Raw genomic sequence first — 23,216 nt, forward strand, 5'->3', positions numbered from 1 at the left:
GCTAGTAAAGAACTAAAGCACAGCATAGATAAAGCTGTCAAGTGGAAAAAAATCTGCAGCGAAATGAGACAAGCATCAATTTGAGCATCAGATATACTCAACCAAAACCAAAAACCTTAGAAAAAAGTTTGAGTTTGAGTCAGAGTAAATATTATATAACATTATAAAATACAAGCAAAAAAGACAAGTTGTGCTTATGACAGGCAGGAAGTGTGTAAACAAGCAAACTGTTATAGTTTGATTCACAGATATTTGACAATTGTGCTGCAGTAATAGGCTTTCCTCTCTTAGAATCCTTTTCTACAGTTCCAGCTCAAATAAAGTGTTTATTTGTGAATCTTTCTAATCAGAAATTCCATCAGCTGTCAACTTTTTCATTATTTTGATAAAAGATTTTTTCCAGAACCTTAATGCCGAACAGCTGTTGGTTTCATCTCTGATCTCATGTAATTAGCCACATTTACCTACGAAGGCTTGCAGTGCTGTCCAAATCTACAAGTCCAAAATTGAGTGCATTAGAAACTTCCAGGAAGTCTTTGCTAAAACCAGTGTGCATCAACACTCACGACATTTGTGAATTTAGACCACAACGCATTGAGTTTGAACAAAAGTTAAATAACCCATTAATGTTTTCATAATCAGAACACATTTGTTTTGATAAGATTTTCACTTTGTGAAATCTGTGATGTCAAATCTGCCATTTTGAAAAAAAAAGTAGTGAACATGGTGTCCGAATTGCTTTTAAATTCCAGAGTACTAAAAAGTTTGTTAGTAGTTTTAGGGATTAGGGATTAGGGTGGGATTACAGACATATCATGAGTGTCTTATATTTTATTTTTGAGAACACTTTGCAGTATGTGACACCCAAATGTCCATTTTACTGGTCTGAAGCTTTACACTTTTTCATTTTTATGCTAAGACTTTGTCATCTCTAGGCTTTGTTCGGGGTCAACAAGTTATTTGGTAAAGTTAGTAATCGGTATATCAAGAAATGTATCAGAAACAAGCATTTAAATCATCCTACCTTATCTTTTGTGAAACAGCATCAAGTCTAAAATGACTCAATGATAATGATACTAATGTTGTGAATCGTATTTTCAAATCAAGCTAATGTTGGCTGAAGTCCCCACAATGAATCATTTTATTGTATCTCAAATCTTCCAGTGACCTTAAAGCTTACTTTACTACAAAAAAAAAAAGTTAAAGAAACTGGCCTTTGCATAAGGAAGACACAAAGTGAAGAAATGCAAAAAAAGCAACACATTCCAACCAGAGATGTCTACTCAGAGCAAATTTGGAAAAATGTTGCAAAAAAAACCACCCTAACAGCTAATTGCGGTTTTGAATGGAACCGAAACAAAGCGTAATGTAGGACCCGCTAACGTTGGGAGGTCTGGTATAGTGACCGGCTCTCTACAGTTGACCTATTTTCACAGGTTGTCACATCAACACCTGACATATTTGACAAAAAGTCAGCGCAGAAACGTCTATTTCGAGGCTGCAGGTTTCAGTGAAGCCTATCACCCCTGCTTATCAGTACCACCGAGCTTTGGTGTGTTTGTTTCCTGTCAAAGACCAGCAACTATGAAGTGGTTTTTAGTCTCTGCTCTGAACAGTTTATTAATCTGGTGACCAGCAAAGGGTTTTTGAAGGGAGGAACTCATGTGCAGAACAGGTACCGCATCAAACAACACGCACAAAAATATGCAACAAATATTTGCCTTTTTTTCCCCCTTTTATTTCTCAACCATACTTTTTTCAAAAAGTAAGGGGTTTTTATGTTTGTTTAGTTTTACTCATATTTTTAGAGCAATTATGTGCCACATGATGGGAATTTAAACAAAAAATGTATGCAAATTGTGAAAAAAGTGACATATCAAATAGAAAATACAATCTTCTTTCATTTTTCACAAAAAATGACACCATTAGGCACTGTAACGAGTGTACCAATAAGATACTAGAAGAGGAGGGACTGTAAAGAGAAGAGGAAACCACCTTGTCCCACAGTCTAACCTGTGCCCCAACTTGTCACTTCACAGTCATGCTGCATGGCAGCTCAGCGCACTGCAGGGAGAAGATTCTCTGAGCACCTGGTAAGTGTCTCTTTCATACATCCTGCTTCTTTTCACGTTTCTGTGACATGAAACCACAATTAGATATACTTTATCATTGCTCTCTTTTATCTTTTTCAAGCAGTGTCTCCTATGAGCAGCTGTAAAAACCTACCAAAGCACTGTGCTGCTGTGCTGTTGCAAAACCCACGGAGACTTTCAAATCAGGCTTCTCTCTTCAGCGGCTTCTACAGTACAGGCGAGCAGTGAAGAGGCTGACTGTAAGTCCGTGTCCTGTTAAAGGATGTGCAAAACTGACACATGCAAGAATGGTTTTCCCCTGCAAAAGCTTTTAGGTTCTAGTGAGCTGTGAAAAGAGCTCAGGCGTCATTGAACTATTTCACCCTGTTCTTGGGTATGGCTCACTCGTGATGACACCAGGGCCAACAACAAAAGACAAATCCAACCCTGAGCTCTGACAAATTTAAGCAAAAAGTTCTGCAAATTTCAAATTTTCTTTGAATTTTTGCATAAGATAACTGGATTTACGTCACTTGAAAAAAAGCTGAAAAATAAAAAATAAGAACGTCTGCTCGGAATAAATCTGACTCATGACGAGAGCTCGGTTTGAAATGAGACCAAAAAGTTACTCGGTGCGTTTAGAGCACAAACCCAAAAAATTATATTCCAGTCCTCAAAAAAATAGAATAAAAAAAAAATGATCCTAATGCTACTATTATTTATTGACATTTGACAAATAACTTAGAAAGGAATCGTTTCCAAAAAATATACCTATTCATGTACATCAACCCCCATGATTTCTAATCACCTGCGTGACTGATTCAAGGTCTTTAGATTTGTTGACACACGTTGACCTTTGATCACAACAAATACTACCTTTTTCAGTATTCATATATTTCTGTGATTGGACTTTCTTTTGACAAACAGGTTGACGCTCAGAAGAAAGCCCGAATTTGCAAAAGTGCGGAATCGTGTCCTTCTGCCACTTTCACTTTTACAATAAAATGTATTTCACATTACAGAATCACAAATATATTATTATATATTAGTTAGTAATAATTTTGATTACTTGTGTGTCTGACGTATCTCTTAACGACTGTATTCAACCAATTGCAGGACTATAGTTTGGAAAACAATAAGAAGAACCGCCTTTATGTCCATATTTCACACATTTTATATACATTGGCACACGGAACAGGTTTCAGCTGCGCACAGACATATAAATAAGTGAAACGCCTTTCTTAGTAGGTCACCGTCCTTGGGACCCCTGCTTGACAAAAGCTCATTATACATTTTAGAGTTTGAGGATGACAGCTTTTTATCTGGAAGTTTCGTTAAACAACCGCAGCATCTTCATCCATTTACTCTCAATTTTAGATGTAAAATTCCAATTATTCCTTTACCAGACGTATTTACATATTACACCCCTGCAGCCTGCTGAGGCTGTCTATTGCACTCCAATAAGGTTGTATTGATGTTGATGTTTAAACTTTACTCATTTTTCTGGTGTGTACAGTCATTAGTCATGGTTTCATATACTGTCAGGGCTTTGCGGCTTTGTGAGAGTGTGTTTGTGCTGTGTGAATATCAAAGCCGTCGCTGGGACGAGTACATTTCCACTCATTAAAGAAACTTTCCAGCGTGATAGCAGACAGGGCTTTGATTGTGAACGCCACACTCAAAAGTGATTTAAAAACATGCGAAAAGTGGTGGAAAAACCTTATGCATAAAACAAGCCACGTCTTTTTTGATGTGAAAGAAATCCTCTCGACTATGATGTCCCCTCATACTGTAAAAGATGGACAGAAAGTCAGACCGCAAAAAATTGTTCTGTATGGTAATCACAAGCTGCTCTTGATTTTCAACAGGATTTCCCTTTCAGAGATGTCAGCAACCGCTGACATTGAGCTTAATCTTCAAACCATGCTGGCATCATCTGATAACATCTGACTTTTGTGGCTTTCTCTTCTCAGACTTTTGCTAATATCTGAAGCAGCTTCAGAAATGATCCGCATCAACAACACCCAGTACTTCTACTTCCTGGAGCAGGCGGACGCCTTACGTCGCTCTGGGCTGCTGTGTGACGTCATCGTCAAAGTTCAGAGTCAAACTTTCAGAGCTCACCGGCTGGTCCTGGCCTGCGCCAGCAAAGTGTTAGCACAGCAGCTCGACCAGAAAGGCATGGACACCCTGACCTATTGGACTTTGGAGTCCCTCTCGGCCCACACCTTCCAGCAAGTGCTGGACTTCGTCTACACTCAAGCTGTGGAGGTGCCTGTGAAGGATCTGCTGCCACTCCTGAGAGCCGCTCAGCTGTTGGAGATGCAGCTACTCGAAGACCAGTGCCGCAAGCAGCTGGAAGCAGCTGAGGCCAGAAAGGACACTGAACAGGTCAAAGAAGAGAAGGAAAGTGCAAAAGAAAGTCCCATCCCTGACGACGAAGTGCAAGACACATTTTCCTCCTCCGAGGGGGCGGGTGTTGGTACCAGCAGGGAGAACCATTCACCACCAGGCCTAGCTAACAGACACGATGACCTTAGATCTCCAAGAAAGAGGGAGAGATTACCCTCTTTACCTGAAGCCTTTGGCAGCGACAGGGACAGTGTTATAACGAGGAGCAGCAGCTCCTCCTTCACTTCTCCCTGTTCTTTCCCTGCAAGCATGTGGAACTCAGAGGCCCACCTGAACACCCTGAGACGGATAGCAGAAAACTACTCCAGTTTAATCGCAGCGCATCCCCTGCAGTGCTTAAACCAGTCGTCTGTGCTGTACCCTTTCTCCCTGTCCCCTCAACACATGCTACCCGAACTCAGTTCACATTTTCAAAACCCGCTCCAGAACTCTGCCATGGGCCTCTCAGCTTTCCGTCCGAGCTGTGCACCAAACATTTACACTGGAAACAGGCGGATGGGCAGCATGATCAAGCACAGCCTGTTGAAGAGGAAGAAATACAGCCAGAATGTACTGAATGGGCCGGCCAAACCTGGGGAGCAAAGGTAACTCACACCTCCATTTTTTTTTTTTTTTTTTTAATAATTTTATTCTATATTATTCCTTTTTAGATTCTAACAGAGGCCTCTATTTGCTCAATTGTTCCTTTGCAGCAATGATCGTACCTGAGTCACTGCTGCTTGGGCTGATGTGCATGATCAAACCTCCTGCACTTTCCAGCTTTGGTTTCCTCTGATAACTCTCCTTTTATAGTTCAAGTCTTCCCACTTTTTTGAATAGAATTTTAAAAAGGGAAAAAAATTAAATACATATCTACATAAACCTCAATGAATTTTCCAGTATTTGGTTGAACAAAATAGAACAAAGAAAAAGAAAAACGACTCGTCTGTTTTTTATGAGTTGCCTAATTCTTTCAAGTGCACCACAAAGTACAACAAAACAGCAAGTATAGGGGAGCCCCCTAAATTTCTCCCTTCCTTTGCAGATTCTAAGATTTTCCACCCACTGAAACATACGCTCAAGAGTTTCAACTGGCCGTGTCTGCACCACAAAAAAATATTTGAAAACATTAATGCACCGTTCCTGGGGAGGGGGAGAGTAGAAAAAAACAAAAACGCATTGTTGTACGCCCTTGTGGACGACTTCCTTTTCACTTCAGAAGTGCAACATGGGCTTTTTTGTATTTTCTCTCATGAATGCTATAAAAACTTGTGGTTGGAAAAATAAGAAAGCAGATTGTGTGAAAGGATGTGAAAAATTGACCCAAAGTGCTTTATATTATATTTATGGTGAGATTGGCACACATTTATAGCACATAAGTGATTATTTTCCGTGTTAATTTTTTTTTTTACATTTTATTTTATATATTATTTTTATATTTTCTATTCACAGTTACGCCAAAATGCACAAACCCAACCCAGAAGCTGACGACGACTGCCACCACTGCCAAGCGAGACTCCTTGATGATCCCCACTTGGGTAATGACACCATCACTGAAGACAACTATTAAATATAGTTTTGGACCATAAGTCCATTTATCCATTTGCTTTGAGTTCTTTTCATGACCTTTAACCTCTAAGAATGTTGCTACGCAATGGAAAGTGATAGAGAGTTGTGGTTTTGAAAGCATGGTGCAACAGGAGCAGTTGTGTGGTTACTAGATACAGCTAGATACATGCAGTACAGTATGTACTGAAGCAACGCAGCACTAAAACCAGAGAGGTTTGAGGAATTGATACTAGTTCTGTGAAACTGTCCTGATGTGAAAGCAGCAGAATTTTGTGTATTTTTGCTTTGGTCGAGGTGTGGAACCCAATAAACCATATGCTGCATATCTCTACTCGGTGGAACATCGTACTCCATCGATTATCGTATAACCCTCATTAGCAAATAACTCCGACGCAGTAACCTGTGGAATAACTGACACATTAAACCTTATTCGACCAATCATTTCTGGATTTTTTTTTTACTTTGGATTCAAAAATAATGTAAGTATTTGACAGAGCGGCGGGTTCTTAAGTGATGCAATGGACAGGAAACACGCTAAAAGCAACAGATCTCAGCAAACTGTGTTTAGAGAAATAACTGTTCAGTTGTTGTGGTTATTCTCTCCTTTTTTTCCCTTACCACACCTCCTTTATATTTCAACACCCTGTCCAAAAGCAACTAAAAAAGGCACCTTGGCTTTTTGCTTTTTTTTTTCTCTCTCGCCCCTAAAAACATGACAACTTGTGAAAAAAACATCTGTATTTTACCCTCGAAATCACACCTGAGTCATTTTTAGATGCGTTTGTGCACTAGCGAAAAATTAAGTGTAAGCGGTCTAAACTTATTGTCCTCTATCACTAAAAGAAGAGCTTACTGCTTGACAATTTCTAAAGGTGTGAAGAAAACCTAGGTAAAACTCAATGAATTTTATAAATTGTGCATTAAAACATTTTCTTATAAATTCTGATTTGAAAAAACAAAAATTTACATTTTTTTTTAAATTGATGAAGGTCAAAAATATTTTAAAGTAATAAATCCCATGAAACTAAATAAGTTATCAAACAATCTATAGATGTTTTAATGGAGCACTTTGTAATTCTAAGAAACCTAAGACAGGGTGAGCTTCTACGATTGTTTCCACAGTAAAACTTCAAAAGACTTATAATGCAAACACAGTACAGGGCCGCACTGCTGACCAGACAATTCACACCTTCCATCGCTATCCCTCCTCATGTTGACTTTCGCAGGTAAGAGCTTAGCAGGATGTCAGTTCTGCGGAAGAAGACACGCACAGCAGCACGAAGCAGAGACGAGAGGAGACAGCCGAGGAGAAAAACCCTACCAGTGCAAACACTGTCCAAAAAAGTTCAGCTTGAAACACCAGCTGGACACACACCACCGTGTTCACACGGGTGAGTCGCACAGCTTCAACTTCAGCACCAAACAAAAGCATGTTAGTGAAATTGTTGCTATAGGGAGCATTTCTTGGAATATTTTCAACAAGTTAAATGTTGCTGCAAAGAGTGTAGGTCAGTGAGTGCAGCTCACCACAAGCAACAGCTTTTCATAATATATATATATATATATATATATAATAATATTTCAATTTGTTGTCTCTAAAAACACTTTTGATTGTTGCAAACTTTTCGAAAAGTTTTTATTTTAGGGCAAGCACAATTTTTTTTAATTCATTTTCAGATTTTTTTTTAAAACCATGAAGAGAGTCTTAAAGTAAAACTGACACTTCTATACTTTCTGGATATTTAGGAAAACTAAAATTGTATACTTACTGTGTTCTTAGATGCTGAGACAAAAAAATGAATAAATCAAAAATGTTTTATTATAATAAAATAGCAATTTTAAATTTTTGTTAAAACTATATAAAATATATATTTTTAAAGAGTGTAAAGCAATATTAGGTCTTAATAATTAATGGTAATCAGTAAAAATGTAACCATATTACCATATATAACTTTATAGAATGTTGCCACATAAAATTAGAAATGTTAATTAAAAACTTATTCTGATTGAGTCATTTCATTGAGCACTGTGCATGTTATCAGTGTGTTTTGGAAGAGGCCTTCAGCTCTTATCTGGTTGGCCTATGAAGCAAAGTAAGTGGAACATTGATGTCATCTATGCAGATCTAGAAAATTTGCATTACAGCAGCCCAGTCTGTCAGAAAAGGAAAAGAAAAAATCAGAATAAAAAAAATTTCTGTGGGTTTTGTCAAGATAAGAATGTTTTTTTTAACACACAGTTTCCTTTAATGTCTGTCTTCCTGTGCCTTAAGGAGAGAAACCATTTGAGTGCCGCCTCTGTGGTCAACGCTCTCGAGACTATTCGGCCATGATCAAGCACCTGCGGACCCATGGAGGGGCCTCGCCGTACCAGTGCACCGTCTGCCTGGAGTTCTGCAGCAGCCTGGTTGCCATGCAGAGGCACGTCAAGAGCCACGCGTTGCAGGACTTTCCCTCTGACTGGAGCATCAACAACACCTACCTGTACATCTCCCACATCTGAGCCACGCCTCAGTGATCGTCCAGCTCTTTACAGTACGGGTGTAGTTTCAGTGAGTGCTTCCAATGGGGGATGCAGTATGGATTTGCACAAATAAAACCTTAAATCAAGGTTAAATAAAGCAAAAAAACTGCAACAATGTAAGGCAGTTTTGCCCTTCAGGCCCCAAAGGCTATTCAGGATGGCAGTGATAAGATCTACACAAACTGAAACTGTCGTGTGTCTGCATTTACAAAAATACCAGAAAAAGCAGCACAAATTTCCTGTGACATTAAAAGCTTTGAAAGTCTTTAGAATGCATCAAAGCCACATCAATCTCCTATCCTCGCTGCATGACGCAGGAATCCTCCCCCCAACTTTCAATATTATTGGGTTAGGTCTTCTTGGCTTTGACTAGTGTTTAGAGCACCCCCATGTGGACAAGTTCCATAGAAGGATTTATTTGGGAAGTGGGCATTAAAAACCCAACCGAAAATATTACACTTCAGCTGGAGAAAACCTACTTTTATTTGCAAAAAAAATAAGAACAAAAATATAGATTTTTTTTTAACAAGAAAAAAATTAACTTGAAAACTGAGAGAATGCTGATGTTAATAACATTTTCTTGGTTTATTGTGTCACAAGTCATGTGAGATATTATTTTGTATATAAACTTTCTATGAAAAAAAGTTTAATTAATCCTAAATAAGTTAAGTTACATTTGTTCATGCACAAGTGAGAAATACTGCCTCCTTGAGGTACCTATTAGTATCAGATTTAATCCAGACTCCATTTAAATGTATGACTGGATTTATACAGCATTATTTTACTATCTAAGTGTGGAAATATTTATAATCTTGAAAGAATCTGCTTTTATGTTTTAGTCAACTAATAAATCTAATAAACAAGCTTGCAAGCATCTGCTGTTGTCGTCTTTTGTGTAGTAATTAAATATTTAATCACCAAGTCTTTTAAAAAATGATAAATATATTGTTATATTGCAGGTAAAAAAAGAGCAGATAACTGGATTGGGTAATCTCTTCATCCATGAATGATATGTGGCAGAAGAATCTCTTATAATTGTACTACCCGAAGTTTAAAGATTGAAAAACAGAGGCAGGAGATCACAGTCAAAGTTGAGGCTGTATTTATGACACGAAAAGTCAACTTGGCGAAGTTTTAGATTTCATTTTTTCAAAATATTTCATAGAAAGAAAACTCTGAGGAAATGAAGAGTTCCACAGTTAAAGGAAACATCTGGCAAGTCTCACAGTAGCACAAATGCAATAAGTCCTCAAGTTTTCCACCTAAAAAAAATAGTTTTTGTCAAAATCAAGATACTTTTCCTTTTCTTTTTTCTTATCCCAATAAGTAAATTGAAAAAAGTTTAAATTTAAATTCATTAACTGCATGATTCAATTATTTTGAGCACAAATTGAATAAAAACATGACATTTAGGGAAATTGTAGGAGACAATCTTGTTGTTGGTTTAGATTAGAAGGTGGTTTAGATTTATTTTGGTATTACTTTGTGTGCAACTCTTTATTACAGGTCTGTCAACCACCGGCGGCACTGTAGAGTTTACAAAAGCATACAGGTGTTTGCGTACAGGTAGTTTTACGGTGATATGAAGGTCACACAGTTTTTACTGCTACATTTGGTTAAACTGAGGTAATGTCTGATGAAATAATCTGATGAAAATTCTCTTCATCGTCATCTTTAAGTGAGAGGGAAAACCCAACAACCTCCACCTGCAGGAGGACTAGAGTCTCTACAGACAGTTTTAGAAAGGCTCAGTCTTTTCTTTTTTTCCTAGTAGAAGGCAGTGAATTCCAGACAGCTAGAAACAAAAATAAACTTGCTTTACAACAGCATGACTTAATTTGAAATACAAGTACATTTTTAAATTATGTCTCAGGTAAAAGTTAAAAAAATGTGCTCAAGTGCTGAGCAATAGTCTGTCTGCACACAATGTGGTTTGGAGAGGATGTTTCTGTCATCTCACCACAAGACATGATGAAGTTGTTCTTAAAAATGACTGACTTCTTTCAAAATTCTTGCATTTCTAAATAATATAATAAAAATAATTTCTTTTTTATAGTCTTAAAGTATTCTTAGGTATGATGAAAACTGAGGTCCTGCAAGGGCACATTCTTCTCTCCAGTCAGTTCACTCTCGTTTCCCTCAGACATCCCCTCCTCTTCGATGTCCCCGATGGTGAATCCTCTATGAGATGGGGTCTTTTCTTTCTCCTCTTTTGATTTTCCCTCCGACCAAGTCTCCCAGTCTCTGTACAGTTTGTGGCTTTGGGCTTTGGCTAATAACTGGTGCGCCTGGCTGGCACTGCAGTTGGGCAGCGGTACCTGGTAGGTTGAGTGGAAGCGCCGCAGGTCCACCTTGAATGAGCCTTTCTCCAGCGTCATGCACGGCTCAAAGCGAGCGCCCCACTCTATCTCTGTTTCGATGTAAGATGTCTTGGCTTGGCACATCATCCCTGTTAGAAATAAAAGAAGTCAGCTTGGATTTGGGTGCGGTATGCATCAGTCACCACAGGGTGGCACAACACTTCTGACACTGAAAACTCCTGCTGAGAAGATTCAGCATCTGTTCCAACACACCCTGATATTAACTACTATAATTATTGTCATGTGAGGTTTTCTGGGATGTGGAGACAACAACACACATAAAACCAAAAGAATTTATGCAGTCACTAAACAGTAAATTATGACTGACTCTTTGCATGGGAAGAAACTAAAAACATTTAGAAAATCTAAAGCTTTTACATTAATATTAGGGATAAGATATAAAACCAACTAAGATGCATGACAGAAAAAGAATAGATACAGAAAAAAAATGCAACAAAGCAAATATTTGCAAACCTCTTGAGATGTTCCTTCAGTTTCAGCTCTACTTATGTGGCTTCCAAATGTCTTTTAATTTTCAAATTCCTTCTTATCAGTTTTCTTCATCCTGAAGATCCTCCAAAGTCCCTAATTTTCAGTTCAATCTGCCCTTCCTGAACCAGGATTCTTGGGTAATTGAGTCTTTTCTCCAATCATAATTCTTAATTAATACATCTGAATTGTGTTTGGTTTGTGTCACACAACCCCTGAAGGTTTTCAAGTCAGTAGATCAGCATTCTGTTAGTAGCTGCAGCACATCTCTATCATATTTGAAAGATGAATCCTTACCCTTTTGTTCTTTTAAGTTTGATTTTTTTTTAAATCTACAGATTTTTCAGATAAATTTACTGCATAATGCATAGTACACTTTTTTTGTTTGTTTTATTCCATGCTTTATTTTAAGGAAAAACTCTTAAGTAAGTAAGTAAATGTTTAGTTCTATAGCTCCTTCTCAGATTAAAATCACAAAATGATTCACAATCATTGAAACACATAAAATTACAACAAGTCAATACACAAAGCACAGACTAAACCAAGGAAAACACAGTGTAAACAGTGTAAAATACACTAATAGACCAACACAGATTTAACTGACTTTTAATAAAACTCAACAGAGTTGATTTGTTGCAGTGACCATTCAGAAGATGAGGAGTAACGTCTTCAAAGGCAAGGTTTCCTCTGGTTTTATAGTGGATTTTCGGGATTCGTGGAAGGTTATGGTTTCAGGGATCGCGCCGAAAAGTAGGGGTTAAAAGGTCATAAATATATGAAGGAGGCTGTACATGCAAAGCACTAAAGACTAATTCAAAAGTTTTAAAATCAACTCTAAATGTAAATTTGAGCCATTGTAAAGAGGATGCTAAAATAAGAATTTTGAACAAGTTGCAGACATTTAAAAAAGCTTTTGTTACAATTGATAAAACCCAAATCTAAATGAGGAGAAAGAAAAAGATAAATAATCACCTCCAAGTCCGGTCTAGATATGAAGTTTTTAATTTTGCAGTACAGGCCATTTTTGGGAAGGGATTGTGTTTTGTGGGATATGGGTCACTAAATATTGTCTTCTGAGCACTTAAATGTAAATGGTTATTAAACACTCGTGACTTGTTGATTGTTGAACATTACTTGTAAATGAGCGAGATGTTGACATCTGTTTTCAAGAAATGAGTGTTAAACACACATGGCGTTCCCATGTGTGAGGAGCGATTTCACTGGGAAAAAAGTGGGAGGTAAACATGTCTCGCAATTCTAGCCCTCAGTCTCCCTCCTCCTCAGTACTCATACGTAGGCATGGATTTTTAAAAATGTATGGAAAAAAAGCTGAAAAAAACATGTGACACATGTCGTTTTAATAGCCAGAGATTTCAGCTAAAATAATGGAGAAGTTTTGATGGGAACTATGTTGAAGTTCTCTGGTTTTTCCAGAGTCTCTGCTGTCAGACATGTTTTTTATTACAGGGGGTTTCAGCATTTAAAAGGGGCTGTTATTCAATGATCTATGACGGAAAAACCACAGCAGTTCTATGCTTCTTTTGAATCTCTAGACATTTAATAATGTTCCCATTTGATTTAAATATCAGAATTCAAATGATTAGTGTTTCATCTTAGCCCATGTTTCATCTTAAATGATCGTTTATTATCTATTGGCTTCAGTTCCTGCCTCTGACTTGTGTTTTTGTTCTGTCTCACACATGTTTTCATTCTGTCAGATTAAATCAGATTATTTTTTTTCTGCCAGTCTGTCTGCTGTCAGTCTGACACATGGATTCTAAACCCAATCCATCAAATCCCGACGGGTTGACAGAGTTGTGGCTGAATCAGCCAAAAAAAAAAAAAAAAAAAAAGTTGTGGCTGAATCAGGATGTCAGTAGATGACAAATCAGAGAGGGAATGTGGATTTGGAAGACAATTTTGCTGAAAAAAATAAATGTTGGAAGTGTCCTTGGTGGAAAGACCAGTCAGGATTTGTCAATAAAGCCAAAGATGTGACTGGCAAACACTGCTAACAAAGAAGCAACACAGAAATGGGTCGCTGTGAGGACAAATGATAACGTCTGGGTCCTGTTACATTTGGGAGGGCTAATGGAAGGAAAACATCAAAAGTGAAAAGAATCATTTTAAAGTGAGAGAAAAAGAGAATAGAATGTTTTTGAAACTAGATTTTTCTTGTAAAAAATACAGAACTGTTAGTGAAATATAGCCATGCATTTGCTATCTGCAGAGGAAAATGGAAAAAGAAACAACAAATTGTCACTTATGTAAAGTGTAATAAGACCAATCAGACTGTAACATTTTCTCTCAGACAGACGAAGACTAACAACAGTGAAATCATTTGCTTTTTGTCTCTGTAATTTATGGCATAGAACAATAAAAACGCAAAAAATACTGATTTGTATTTGAATAAAGGAGTGGATATATTTCAAGGACCGTTTTATTTATGGTGCTTGAACTCAACAAGGACCGGAAAAGAGGAGGCTTGTTGTGGTTGTATTGGAGGGTTTGAATGTTTATAAAGCTCTATCGCTGATGAAGATGTTATGTTTAGGTTAAGTTGTCTGGAAACAGCTGATGGGAACCAGCTGGTCAAACAAGCTGCAGGCTTGTTTCTTGTAAGATCATCAACATGTTTTCCTGATGAGGACAAGTGTTGAAAACATTTTGATCAGGATGTAGACCCGTGAAGGTTTGTGGCTGCTGGACTCCAGGTCAGTTTGAGGTCTGAAACCGTTATGTTGCCTTGTTGTACTGTCATGTAAACAGCAACCACAGTACTTTTCCTAACTGTTGTGCGGGGAATGTTGAAAAAGGCTGTGTTCCAACCCTCTGTTTCTGAAATAATCATGGACTGGGAGGCTATAGAGTTATCCACCCCCAAAAACCAGCAGCAGCGATCAGCAGAGATATAAAGACATGATATGGAAGGAAGGACTTTGCTTGTTTGGTTTGTCTATTTCATGAGTCACACTAAATGTGTTTTTGATGCTTGACTCAGACATGACCACAGCTTTGATGAAAACAGTTTTAAAGGTCAAGAGAAGCTGCCTCCTTCAATCCAGTTCTGCCTTTAATCTTAGTTTCAGATTATAAAGTTAATGCCAACACAGATAAGCAGATAGCATACTTTTTTAAGCACTTTACTAAAATGTTTAAAATTAAATTAATAACAGTACTTTACTGGTAAGAAACATTTATATCTATGTCGGGGATGGATGGGATGTTGGCCAATTTTTAAAAAATAATACAAAATTAATGCAATTATTTGAAATTTGGGGGTTGAGATTTAGTCTCCTATTTGTAAGATTCCATGGGATTTTTGGACTTCATGGATGAACACTAAGCCAGGAAGGTAACAAGTTGCATTTTTAGTTCGGCTCAAGTTTGAGATTTATTGAGTACTGCAAAACAAAGTGTTATTGGCTGGAAAAAAAAAACATAAAAAACAGGGGAGTGGGGGCTTCTGGAAATGTTTAAACCTTCTTTTATAAAGAAGCCACTTATAAACTGGTGTTGCTTAACATTTAACAGTGTAATGAAACTGCACACTCTCCAATGTGGAGGGAACTTTTCCAGAAGCAGTTTGAGCAAATGCCCCCCCGCTCTGTTAGACAAAGAACACGTTTCTCCTTTTAGTCCTTGTGGACAAACAATTGCAGTGAAAGTGTACTAAATGTGTTTTCAGAGATCATGCTCTAACACTGGCCCTCAGGAGCCACAGCCCTACCTTTATCCCAGTTCTCCTTCTCTACATGATTATGTATCATCTTGATTGACTGAACACACAGTATTAAACAGTCCAGCTACAGCTGAATCACAGGCTGTTTACTAATTATTTATCTAATTAATTTGTTTTTAGATTTTTGACATGTCAGATAGGCCTAACTGATTAAAATGAGAGTAAACGATTTAATCAACAGTCAAAGTGGGTCAATATTAGGATGACATTATCTTATTGCATGTACATGTATAGATTAAAAAAGTGGATTCTACACTTAAAAACATGTGTTTTTATTCACTGGTAAAAGAAGAAAAAGGATGAAGGGACGCCATAGTCACAATAATAGAAAATCTCATGTTTCTTGCATTTTAATTAGAGTAATCTGCTGCAGCTGAAGGATCTAATTAAACTGTTAATTTTGAAAGGAACTTTTGTCAAAGTGAAGTATGTTAAATTTGTTATATATAGAAAAACTTAATTTTAGAGAACATTTCAAAGCTATATTTTATAAATGAATGACCTTAAAAAACATAAATAAAGTGTATTTTTATTAACTTTGATGTAAGACTTAGCTGCTGTCATTGAGTTTCGGTCCATAAGAACCAGGACCAAATGACTCTTTTACCGTTAAAGATTGCAAACCCCTGGAACAGGAGATGTGACTTCAAAAAAGCTCTTAGCAATATTTTGCTTTTTCCATCAAACTGATTTAAATTTAAAGTAGTTTCAAGATTTGAGGCAAGGGAAATTCAGAAAAAAGCTAATCTGTCCTTTCACTTGACCTGAAAATATCCTTTAAGTTTCTTCAGATTGGAAGACATGAGGATGAAACAAATAAACAAATAAACAAATTCTCCACCCTTCTGTTTGCTACAATGTCTCTCTGTCACTTACCAGTTGCCTCAACAATTCCTTCCAGGATAACGATGATCTCAAACTGTTGACGTCTAAGTTGATCAGGACCCAGCTCCCAGAGAGGGCTCTTGGTATCAATATTATGTTGGATAACTTGAGGCTCCACCAGAAAAAGTCTATCGGACCCGGTTTCGTAGCCAAGGTCAATCTCCGTCTGCTCAAGAGGCAAGAACTCGCCCTCGGCCGTTTGTCTGGACTTGATCAACTTTGCCCGGACTTTGGCGTCCACCATGTGGCTCTCTCTAAGGTCGCCCAGACGGAACATCAAGCACAGCTGGTCATCACGGTGTGCAATCACGCAGGTTCGGCTGAAAAGCAGGGTTTCAGCCCGCTTCTTTGGACGGGATATTTTGACAAACATGCACCCAACCATCAGGGCATCGATCATAGAGCCAACGATACACTGCATCATTACCAGCAGCACACCCTCATAGCAGGAGGGAGAAACGGTGCGTGACCCATACCCGATGGTACGTTGGGTCTCCACGGAGAAGAGCAAGGCTGAAATGAAGCCGTCCAGACCGAAGTAGCAGGGTTTTTGGTCACCAGCATTGGCTTCTAGGTTTTCAAAAGGCTGCCCCAGCTCCCCCCGAAGGGCTGCAGTCATGTAGTAAAGTCCAGCAAACAAGAACCAGGTTACGATGTAGCACATCATGAAGACAAAGAGAAACCAGCGGTATTGAAGGTCCACAAAAGATGTAAAGATGTCCGACAAGTAGCGCCCTCTCTCTGAGACATTGCACAGGTTGACGTGACACTTCCCGTCTTTGGACACGTAGCGAAGCTGCTCTCGGACTTCCGGAGGAAGTGTAGGGGTTTGGTTGCTCTCAGTTTCCAGAAGTTGACTCCGGGCTTTTGGAAGACGCTCCAACTCTCTAGCAGGGCTGGATAGGTTGCTGGGTGCTGGTGAGAGGGGGGCGCTGTGCAGAGGGCTGCTGTTGATGAAGCAAAGCGGGCTGGTGGAGCCTATGTTAGGGACGCTGAGAGCATGGCGGCGTAACCGAGAGACGTTGTTGGTCTCTTTCAAAGAGGACCGACGCCAGAGGGCTTGTTCTTTGTCCGTGGGACCCGGGACTGAGGGTTGAAGTAAACGAATGCTGCTTGGACACGGAAGGTCCGTGGTGCTTTTGTGACGTTTCTTAGCTGACTCAGGACATCTTACTAGAGGTTGGTCTGTCTCTGTCTGGGAAAACAAAAACTGTCCTTAATAATCTTAGAATTGTTTACAAAATAATGTACAATAACATCAGAGTTCATTTTTTTCTTACAGTACAGAATTCATATTCAAATCCTTACATTTATTGAGTAGGTCTCACATTGAATTTGGTCCCCTGATGGTGTGGAATGAACAACCATGATGGATTTTGGACGATGACTTGCAGATGTTGGATGTTTCATTTCCTCTTCCCGGTTGGTGGTTTCTGTGTTCATGCTGGTCCTCTTAGGTCCTGGTTTGGTCTCCGCATTACAGTCTAATTTTGTAAGAGGATACATTACAGATTCAAAAAGAAAAACACTAACTCTGAGAATGTAGTACAGTGTATAGATATACAGTAGATAAGATATACAAGATTTGTAAGCGTTCGCCTCTATATAAGGCTTTATATGCATATATAAGATTATTGATGGACATAATATGAATTACATAATTAAGCAACAGAATAAATCACATTCAATACCCATTCAGAAGGAGCAAAATCTAAACAGATTGAATTTATTCTTATACCATACTTATCTTTAGTTAAATTAAAAATTAATATATCTAAACTATTATTACATGTATTAAAAAAAACTCACCTGAAGGCATTTCCATTATTGCATGCCAACCAGAGGGCACTAAAAACTCCCAAATTGCATTCTTGAAAGGACACAGGAGCCAACGCCTACAGGAAAAGCTCTGGGCAGGTTATATCCTCTCCAGCTGGAGCTAAGCTCCATCATCCTGCTGCCTCAGCAGTCCTATCCACTACAACCTGCAGGGTCGAGTGGACAACTTATCTGCTTCTGGAACATCTACATGCTGTTAAAGTTAGACCAGCCTTTTGACGTGCAGATACAATATTGTAAATTAAAGTGATAACATGTATTTAAAATTTGATTTTTGCATTCAAGATTAGATTGAATATATAATTAAAGTAATAGTAAGCAGTGATATAATTAATGCCTTTAATAAGATTATTAAAATGTGTTTAGCATAGTAGTTTTACACAAAACCCCTAAAGTTATGCATTTTTTTGCTATACATAGATTTTATGCCAAAAGAGTAAACATTTTTCACCATTTTTCAGGGACATGATGTTCTTCCGGTTGACATAGCATGGAATACTTCGGCCACAGTAACAGACAGAAGAGGGACTTCTTTTTCAAAGTCTAAGTTTAACATTTCTGACTGAATTTTGTCAATATATTCTGATACAACCAGACAGTTGTGCGAATATATGAAATATAACAGTCCTCTTTAAACTAACTGACATAAAATATGGCACTTTTGCTTTTTTTAGTGTGTGTTTTTAATCGTTTATTTATTAATGGTTTGATCACTCATAATTGTGAACAAGGGAACGAAATGTTCAGCATTTTGGGGTATTTTCCTTTTTTTTTTATAAATCCTTGTTGTGTAATGAAAATTTAAAAACTGACATCTTTTATGACATCTGTCTTTCTAAAATATTGGACGAATTAGCTTTATTCTGATGCCAAGCCAAGGTGGTTTCCTGTGAGAAATATAGAGTCAGCTTGACAAAAGGTGTTTTTTAAGCCAGGATGCTGCTGTAGTTCAAGGCCTGTCCAGCATGCTCAGCCTAATTAAATGAGAAAGGCAAAAGAAGAAAATGAGTCTTGTGTTCAGTCTGCTTTAACAACAGGAAATTAAATTGTAAAGAAATCAGGGTTGTTGATTCCAGCTGCTTTTGGGAGTGATGTTCCACACGAAAGAGAAAGCTCAGCTAGTTCTGACCCAAGGAAACACCCCCACATCTACTAACAAGACAATTTCCTTTCTAATGTAAATGCACAAAAATGAAAATATATATATGTCAGGATTTTATGATTGGGTTTTTGTGGTGATTTTCATGTTTTCCCTGTCAGTCTCTCCATGTTGCTACGTTAATCATCTACAACTGTCTTCATTTAGTTAATCAAGCTCAATGTATTTAAGAGTCTGGCTTTCAGTTCATCTGTTCTATTCTGGGTCTTCATAGGTTCTTATCATTTTTCTGTTTATTTTTTTTTTTAAGTCAATATAGGGATCTTTTGTTTTACTGCAATCTCTCAAGCAAGAAAAAAAAATATCAAATGGAGGATATTGCTAAAAGATTTAATGATTTCTTTGTAAATGTGGGACCTGAATTAGAAAAACAAATTATGGAGCCAAGGACATTAGAAAAACATGTGGAAATGCGAATTGACAGGAATCCCAGTTCAGTGGTTCTTAATCCAGTAACCGAAAATGAAATATTAAAGACCATGAGAGGAATGAAGAAGAAATTTTCTACCAATGTTAATGACATTGACATGGCTTTGGTAAAAGAAGTAATTGATGCAATCCTGAAACCAATAGAATTTGTAATCTAATTTCCAAATCAAATGAAAATAGTAAAAGTCATCACATTGTACCAAACTGGAAACACGCATCACTTCACTATCCACCTACTATAGACCAGTTTCTATATTACCCCAGTTCTAAAATAATTTTTTTAAAAATGTTCATAACTAGATAAGACTCTTTTATCAAAAAGTACAAGATACTAAACGAAGGAAAATATGGGTTCAGGTCAAATTGTTCAACATCATCGGCCCTTATGAATGTGATAGAAAATATAACAAATGCAATTGATAACAAAAAACATGTAATTGGAATATTTATTGAGCTAAAAAAAAGCTTTTGATACAATTAATCACTGCTTATTAATACATGAATTGAAATGATATGGCATTAGAGGGATAGTGTTAGACTGGATTAAAAGCTATTTAAGCAAAAGAAAACAGGTTGTGAGGTTTGGAAGTGCTTCGTCCCAATGTTTGGACATTGTTTGTGGTGTCCCTCAGGGGTCGGTTTTGGGACCAATATTATTTATCATGTATATTAATGATTTATTTATTTAAAGTTTCCAGTATATTACAATTAGTTTTATTTGCTGATGACACAAATGTTTTTGTGATGGGGAGGATTTGGAGCAACTCATAGAAGTTGTTAAGACGGAGATGGAAAAACTGAAGATGTGGTTTGATGGAAATAAACTTTCACTAAATTTAAGTAAAACAAAAATTATGGTATTTGGTAATCATAATGGTAAAAATATAAATATTGACATGCACATAAATTGGGTGAAACTTGAAAGAATTTATGAAAATACATTTCTTGGGGTCATAATTGATGAAAAACTGACCTGGAAAGCTCATATTAATTATTTAACAGTCCAGAAGTATCTCAGTGGTGAATAGAGCAAAACTGGTTCTGGACCACAAATCACTCCACATTTTGTAATGTTCACTGGTCTCACTATATTTTTCTTATTGTGTAGAGGTTTGGGGGAATAACTATAAAAACAACATTACATTAACTTTCAATACTTCAAAAGAGAGCAATACCGATCATTCACAAAGCAAGTTACCTGGAGCACACAAACTGTTTAAACAATCAAAATGACTAAAATTGTATGATCTAGTAGAGTATTGCACAGCTCAAATCATATTCAAGGCAAAAAACAATTTATTACCAATCAATATCCAAATTATTCATTAAAAAGGTGCAAAAATACAATCTTGGGGGAAAAAATAATTTTTCATGCATAAACCACGGACAAAGTGAAACTGTGGAACAGAAACACTACATGCCTGAAACAATGTCCAAACTTAAAAGAGTTTAAGTATAAATACAGAAATATGATGATTGATAAATATGTACACAAATACAAAACAAAGCACTAGTGTCAGAGGAGGCTGATGAAGGGGTTAATTGAGTACACCTGTGGGGAGGTGTGGTTACTGTCTTGGGAGGGTTTTTATTTGTGTCCATAGGCCTTCCGGAGTGGAAAAAGCAGTCAGGGGGAAGGAGATGGAGAGACCGAGCAGACACGTTCAGACGCCACAAGGTGGAGTAAATTGGGGCGGGGCGGGGAAGACGCTGTCGCTGCCAAACGTACAGTGATCACCTGTCGACGCCCCACTCAGAGGGCCACATGCACGGAGGAAGAGGGCTGCTGAACTGAATTCTGGTTCTGTTTAAATAGTTTGGAAACTCCCTTACCAGTTCAACAAAAATGATAACCAGTGACAGCACTGGTTATAAAATAGTAATGACACCAATTTTCTTAGCTGAAACTTTGTTTGTATTTTGTTTGTTTCTTTCTAAAGCCAGGCTGGCTGTTTGGAGGTCCCAGAAAAACCAGGTCCAGGGTACCGGGTCTGACGATGATTTATATCTTTTCAGGAAACATTTGGTAGCTTGGTTGAGAATAGAGTTTAGTTTCCAAATAACTCACTTATTCTGTTGATGATTTTGATAAAATGTGGGTGTTAAAGAGGTTTTATGTTCCATCAGCGGAACTTATTAGTGTTGAATTTTGGGGTATAGATTGTTTTTCTCTTGCTTTTCAAATTCTTTTCTTGTCCACGTAAATTTTACTTTGTAAAGCGTAGCTTGATTATTAAATGTGTTTCGCAACTCAACAACTTTCTTTCTTTCTTTCTTTCTTTCTTTCACACAGAAACTGCCTGCAGTGGAGCACAGTTTATAGATTCTCCTGAATTGTTTCCAGATGAATTTAGAAGAAGATATTTTCTTTGGAAGCCACGATTGTTTCACATGTGGACATGAACTTCCCCATTCTCGCATGAAAGGCTCTGGTTACAAATTTAAAAGAACAGTTCGAACAAAAAGAAATTGAAACCTCTTAAAAGTTTAACAATTCTTTAAACTCTTCACTACTGCATGAACACAGCATTTTTTTTTAGAAAAAGTAATAAAATGTTTTTTTTGGGTGGGGAGGGGGGGTATTTTTCTTCTTTCATTAATTCTTACTTTATTTTAAAAAGTCTAAAATAAGACTGTACATGTTAACATAATGGATATAATAAAAAAAATAGTAATTTTAGTTAAACATGATTAATTTACCATTTCCTTTACACTTAACAAAAAAAATCAAATGCAGATTCTGTAACATTCTGTCACCAATTGACATCCATCGACTCCTAGGACATTCTATAGAAGCGTTTGTGACTTTTATGAATGTTTCTAATCCTTTAGCATATCTAAATGTAGTACCAAGTCATTCTACAAATTTACTCGATCCATCCATCTCTTCCTCTCATTTGTGATTAGATTATAGTGTCAGCAGTCTAAGCAAAAATATACAAGCCAGGCCAGGTGAGAGAAATGAACTCTCAGCGTGTCATGGGTCTTCCATGGGGTCTCCATTCAGAGGGACATGCCTGGAACATCTCACCAGAGAGGAATTCAAGAGGCACTCGGAATGGAAACAAAGTTCCATTCTACAGAATGAAGTGAACATAATAGCAGCTCTGAGTTTTGTTGACAGTTAACTTTAAAATTGAAGGCAGCAGACTCTGATTATGTTGGGTTGATTTTACAGGCAACTAACTTTTATTGAGAAAAAAAGACATTCTATAAATGCTCACAAAACTGCAATTTTTTTAACCAAAGTTTTGCTTTGCATATACAATCTGTGCATTCTAGAGGGAGCGTTGGACAATCAAAACATCTTCAGGTCAACAGTAAAAATCTACATGGTTTATCACCTATGTTCACCTCGGCCATCATTTTATAAATGTAACTAATCTAAATTGAATGAATGCTAATTAAGTAATCCTTACTTAAAAAAAACTATTTTCTTTTTTTATTATTCTTTCTCCCCCCTTAATCCTCAGTAGTCTTATACTGCTGGGTTTTGTTATTTTAGTTTAGGGTTGGACCTTGGTAGTCTTAGTTTCCAGGCTTTGTTTATTTGTTTTCTTTAGGTATATTTTGGTTAGGCAGCCATTAGCAGGGAGCTGCTGACTCTGACATAACTGGGTCAGTAGTCTCCATGACTTATGTTATGTTTAGAAATGTGAAGAAATTATTAAAAAATAATATTTTGAGTATTTAACAAAGCCATGCAATGGACAGGCGAACCTTCTAGGGTGGCACAGACGACCTTGTTGACCCCGAAA

General features: G+C 37.3%; 2 protein-coding genes across 2 annotated transcripts; one reads left to right on the forward strand and one right to left on the reverse strand.

The window, feature by feature from the left end:
* The first annotated feature begins 1,353 nt into the window (after window positions 1–1,353).
* Window positions 1,354–9,372, forward strand: zbtb32 (zinc finger and BTB domain containing 32). The gene is made up of 6 exons (XM_024267135.2): window positions 1,354–2,093; window positions 2,194–2,332; window positions 4,046–5,068; window positions 5,916–6,001; window positions 7,259–7,423; window positions 8,305–9,372. The coding sequence occupies exons 3-6, from the start codon at window positions 4,077–4,079 to the stop codon at window positions 8,532–8,534; spliced, it is 1,473 nt and encodes a 490-aa protein (XP_024122903.2). The 5' UTR covers window positions 1,354–2,093; window positions 2,194–2,332; window positions 4,046–4,076; the 3' UTR covers window positions 8,535–9,372.
* A 931-nt stretch (window positions 9,373–10,303) lies between these two features.
* LOC112143281 (G protein-activated inward rectifier potassium channel 3) lies at window positions 10,304–17,325 on the reverse strand. The gene is made up of 3 exons (XM_036215905.1): window positions 17,317–17,325; window positions 16,023–17,226; window positions 10,304–11,004 (listed from the first exon to the last, which is right to left on the reverse strand). Exons 1-3 carry the CDS (start codon window positions 17,323–17,325, stop codon window positions 10,625–10,627), a joined length of 1,593 nt encoding a protein of 530 aa, XP_036071798.1. The 3' UTR covers window positions 10,304–10,624.
* Between the last annotated feature and the right edge of the window lie 5,891 nt (window positions 17,326–23,216).

This window comes from Oryzias melastigma, linkage group LG16 (genome assembly GCF_002922805.2).
Source record: "Oryzias melastigma strain HK-1 linkage group LG16, ASM292280v2, whole genome shotgun sequence".
NCBI lineage: Eukaryota > Metazoa > Chordata > Actinopteri > Beloniformes > Adrianichthyidae > Oryzias > Oryzias melastigma.

Bases quoted from the DNA above. Each gene is read 5' to 3' on its own strand.
- zbtb32 (XM_024267135.2), top strand. From the start codon at position 4,077: ATGATCCGCATCAACAACACCCAGTACTTCTACTTCCTGGAGCAGGCG. The intron at 5,069-5,915 runs GTAACTCACACC...TTCTATTCACAG, and splicing joins GCCAAACCTGGGGAGCAAAG to TTACGCCAAAATGCACAAAC. The intron at 7,424-8,304 runs GTGAGTCGCACA...CTGTGCCTTAAG, and splicing joins ACACCACCGTGTTCACACGG to GAGAGAAACCATTTGAGTGC.
- LOC112143281 (XM_036215905.1), bottom strand. The intron at 11,005-16,022 runs GTAAGTGACAGA...TATTTCTAACAG, and splicing joins AGGAATTGTTGAGGCAACTG to GGATGATGTGCCAAGCCAAG.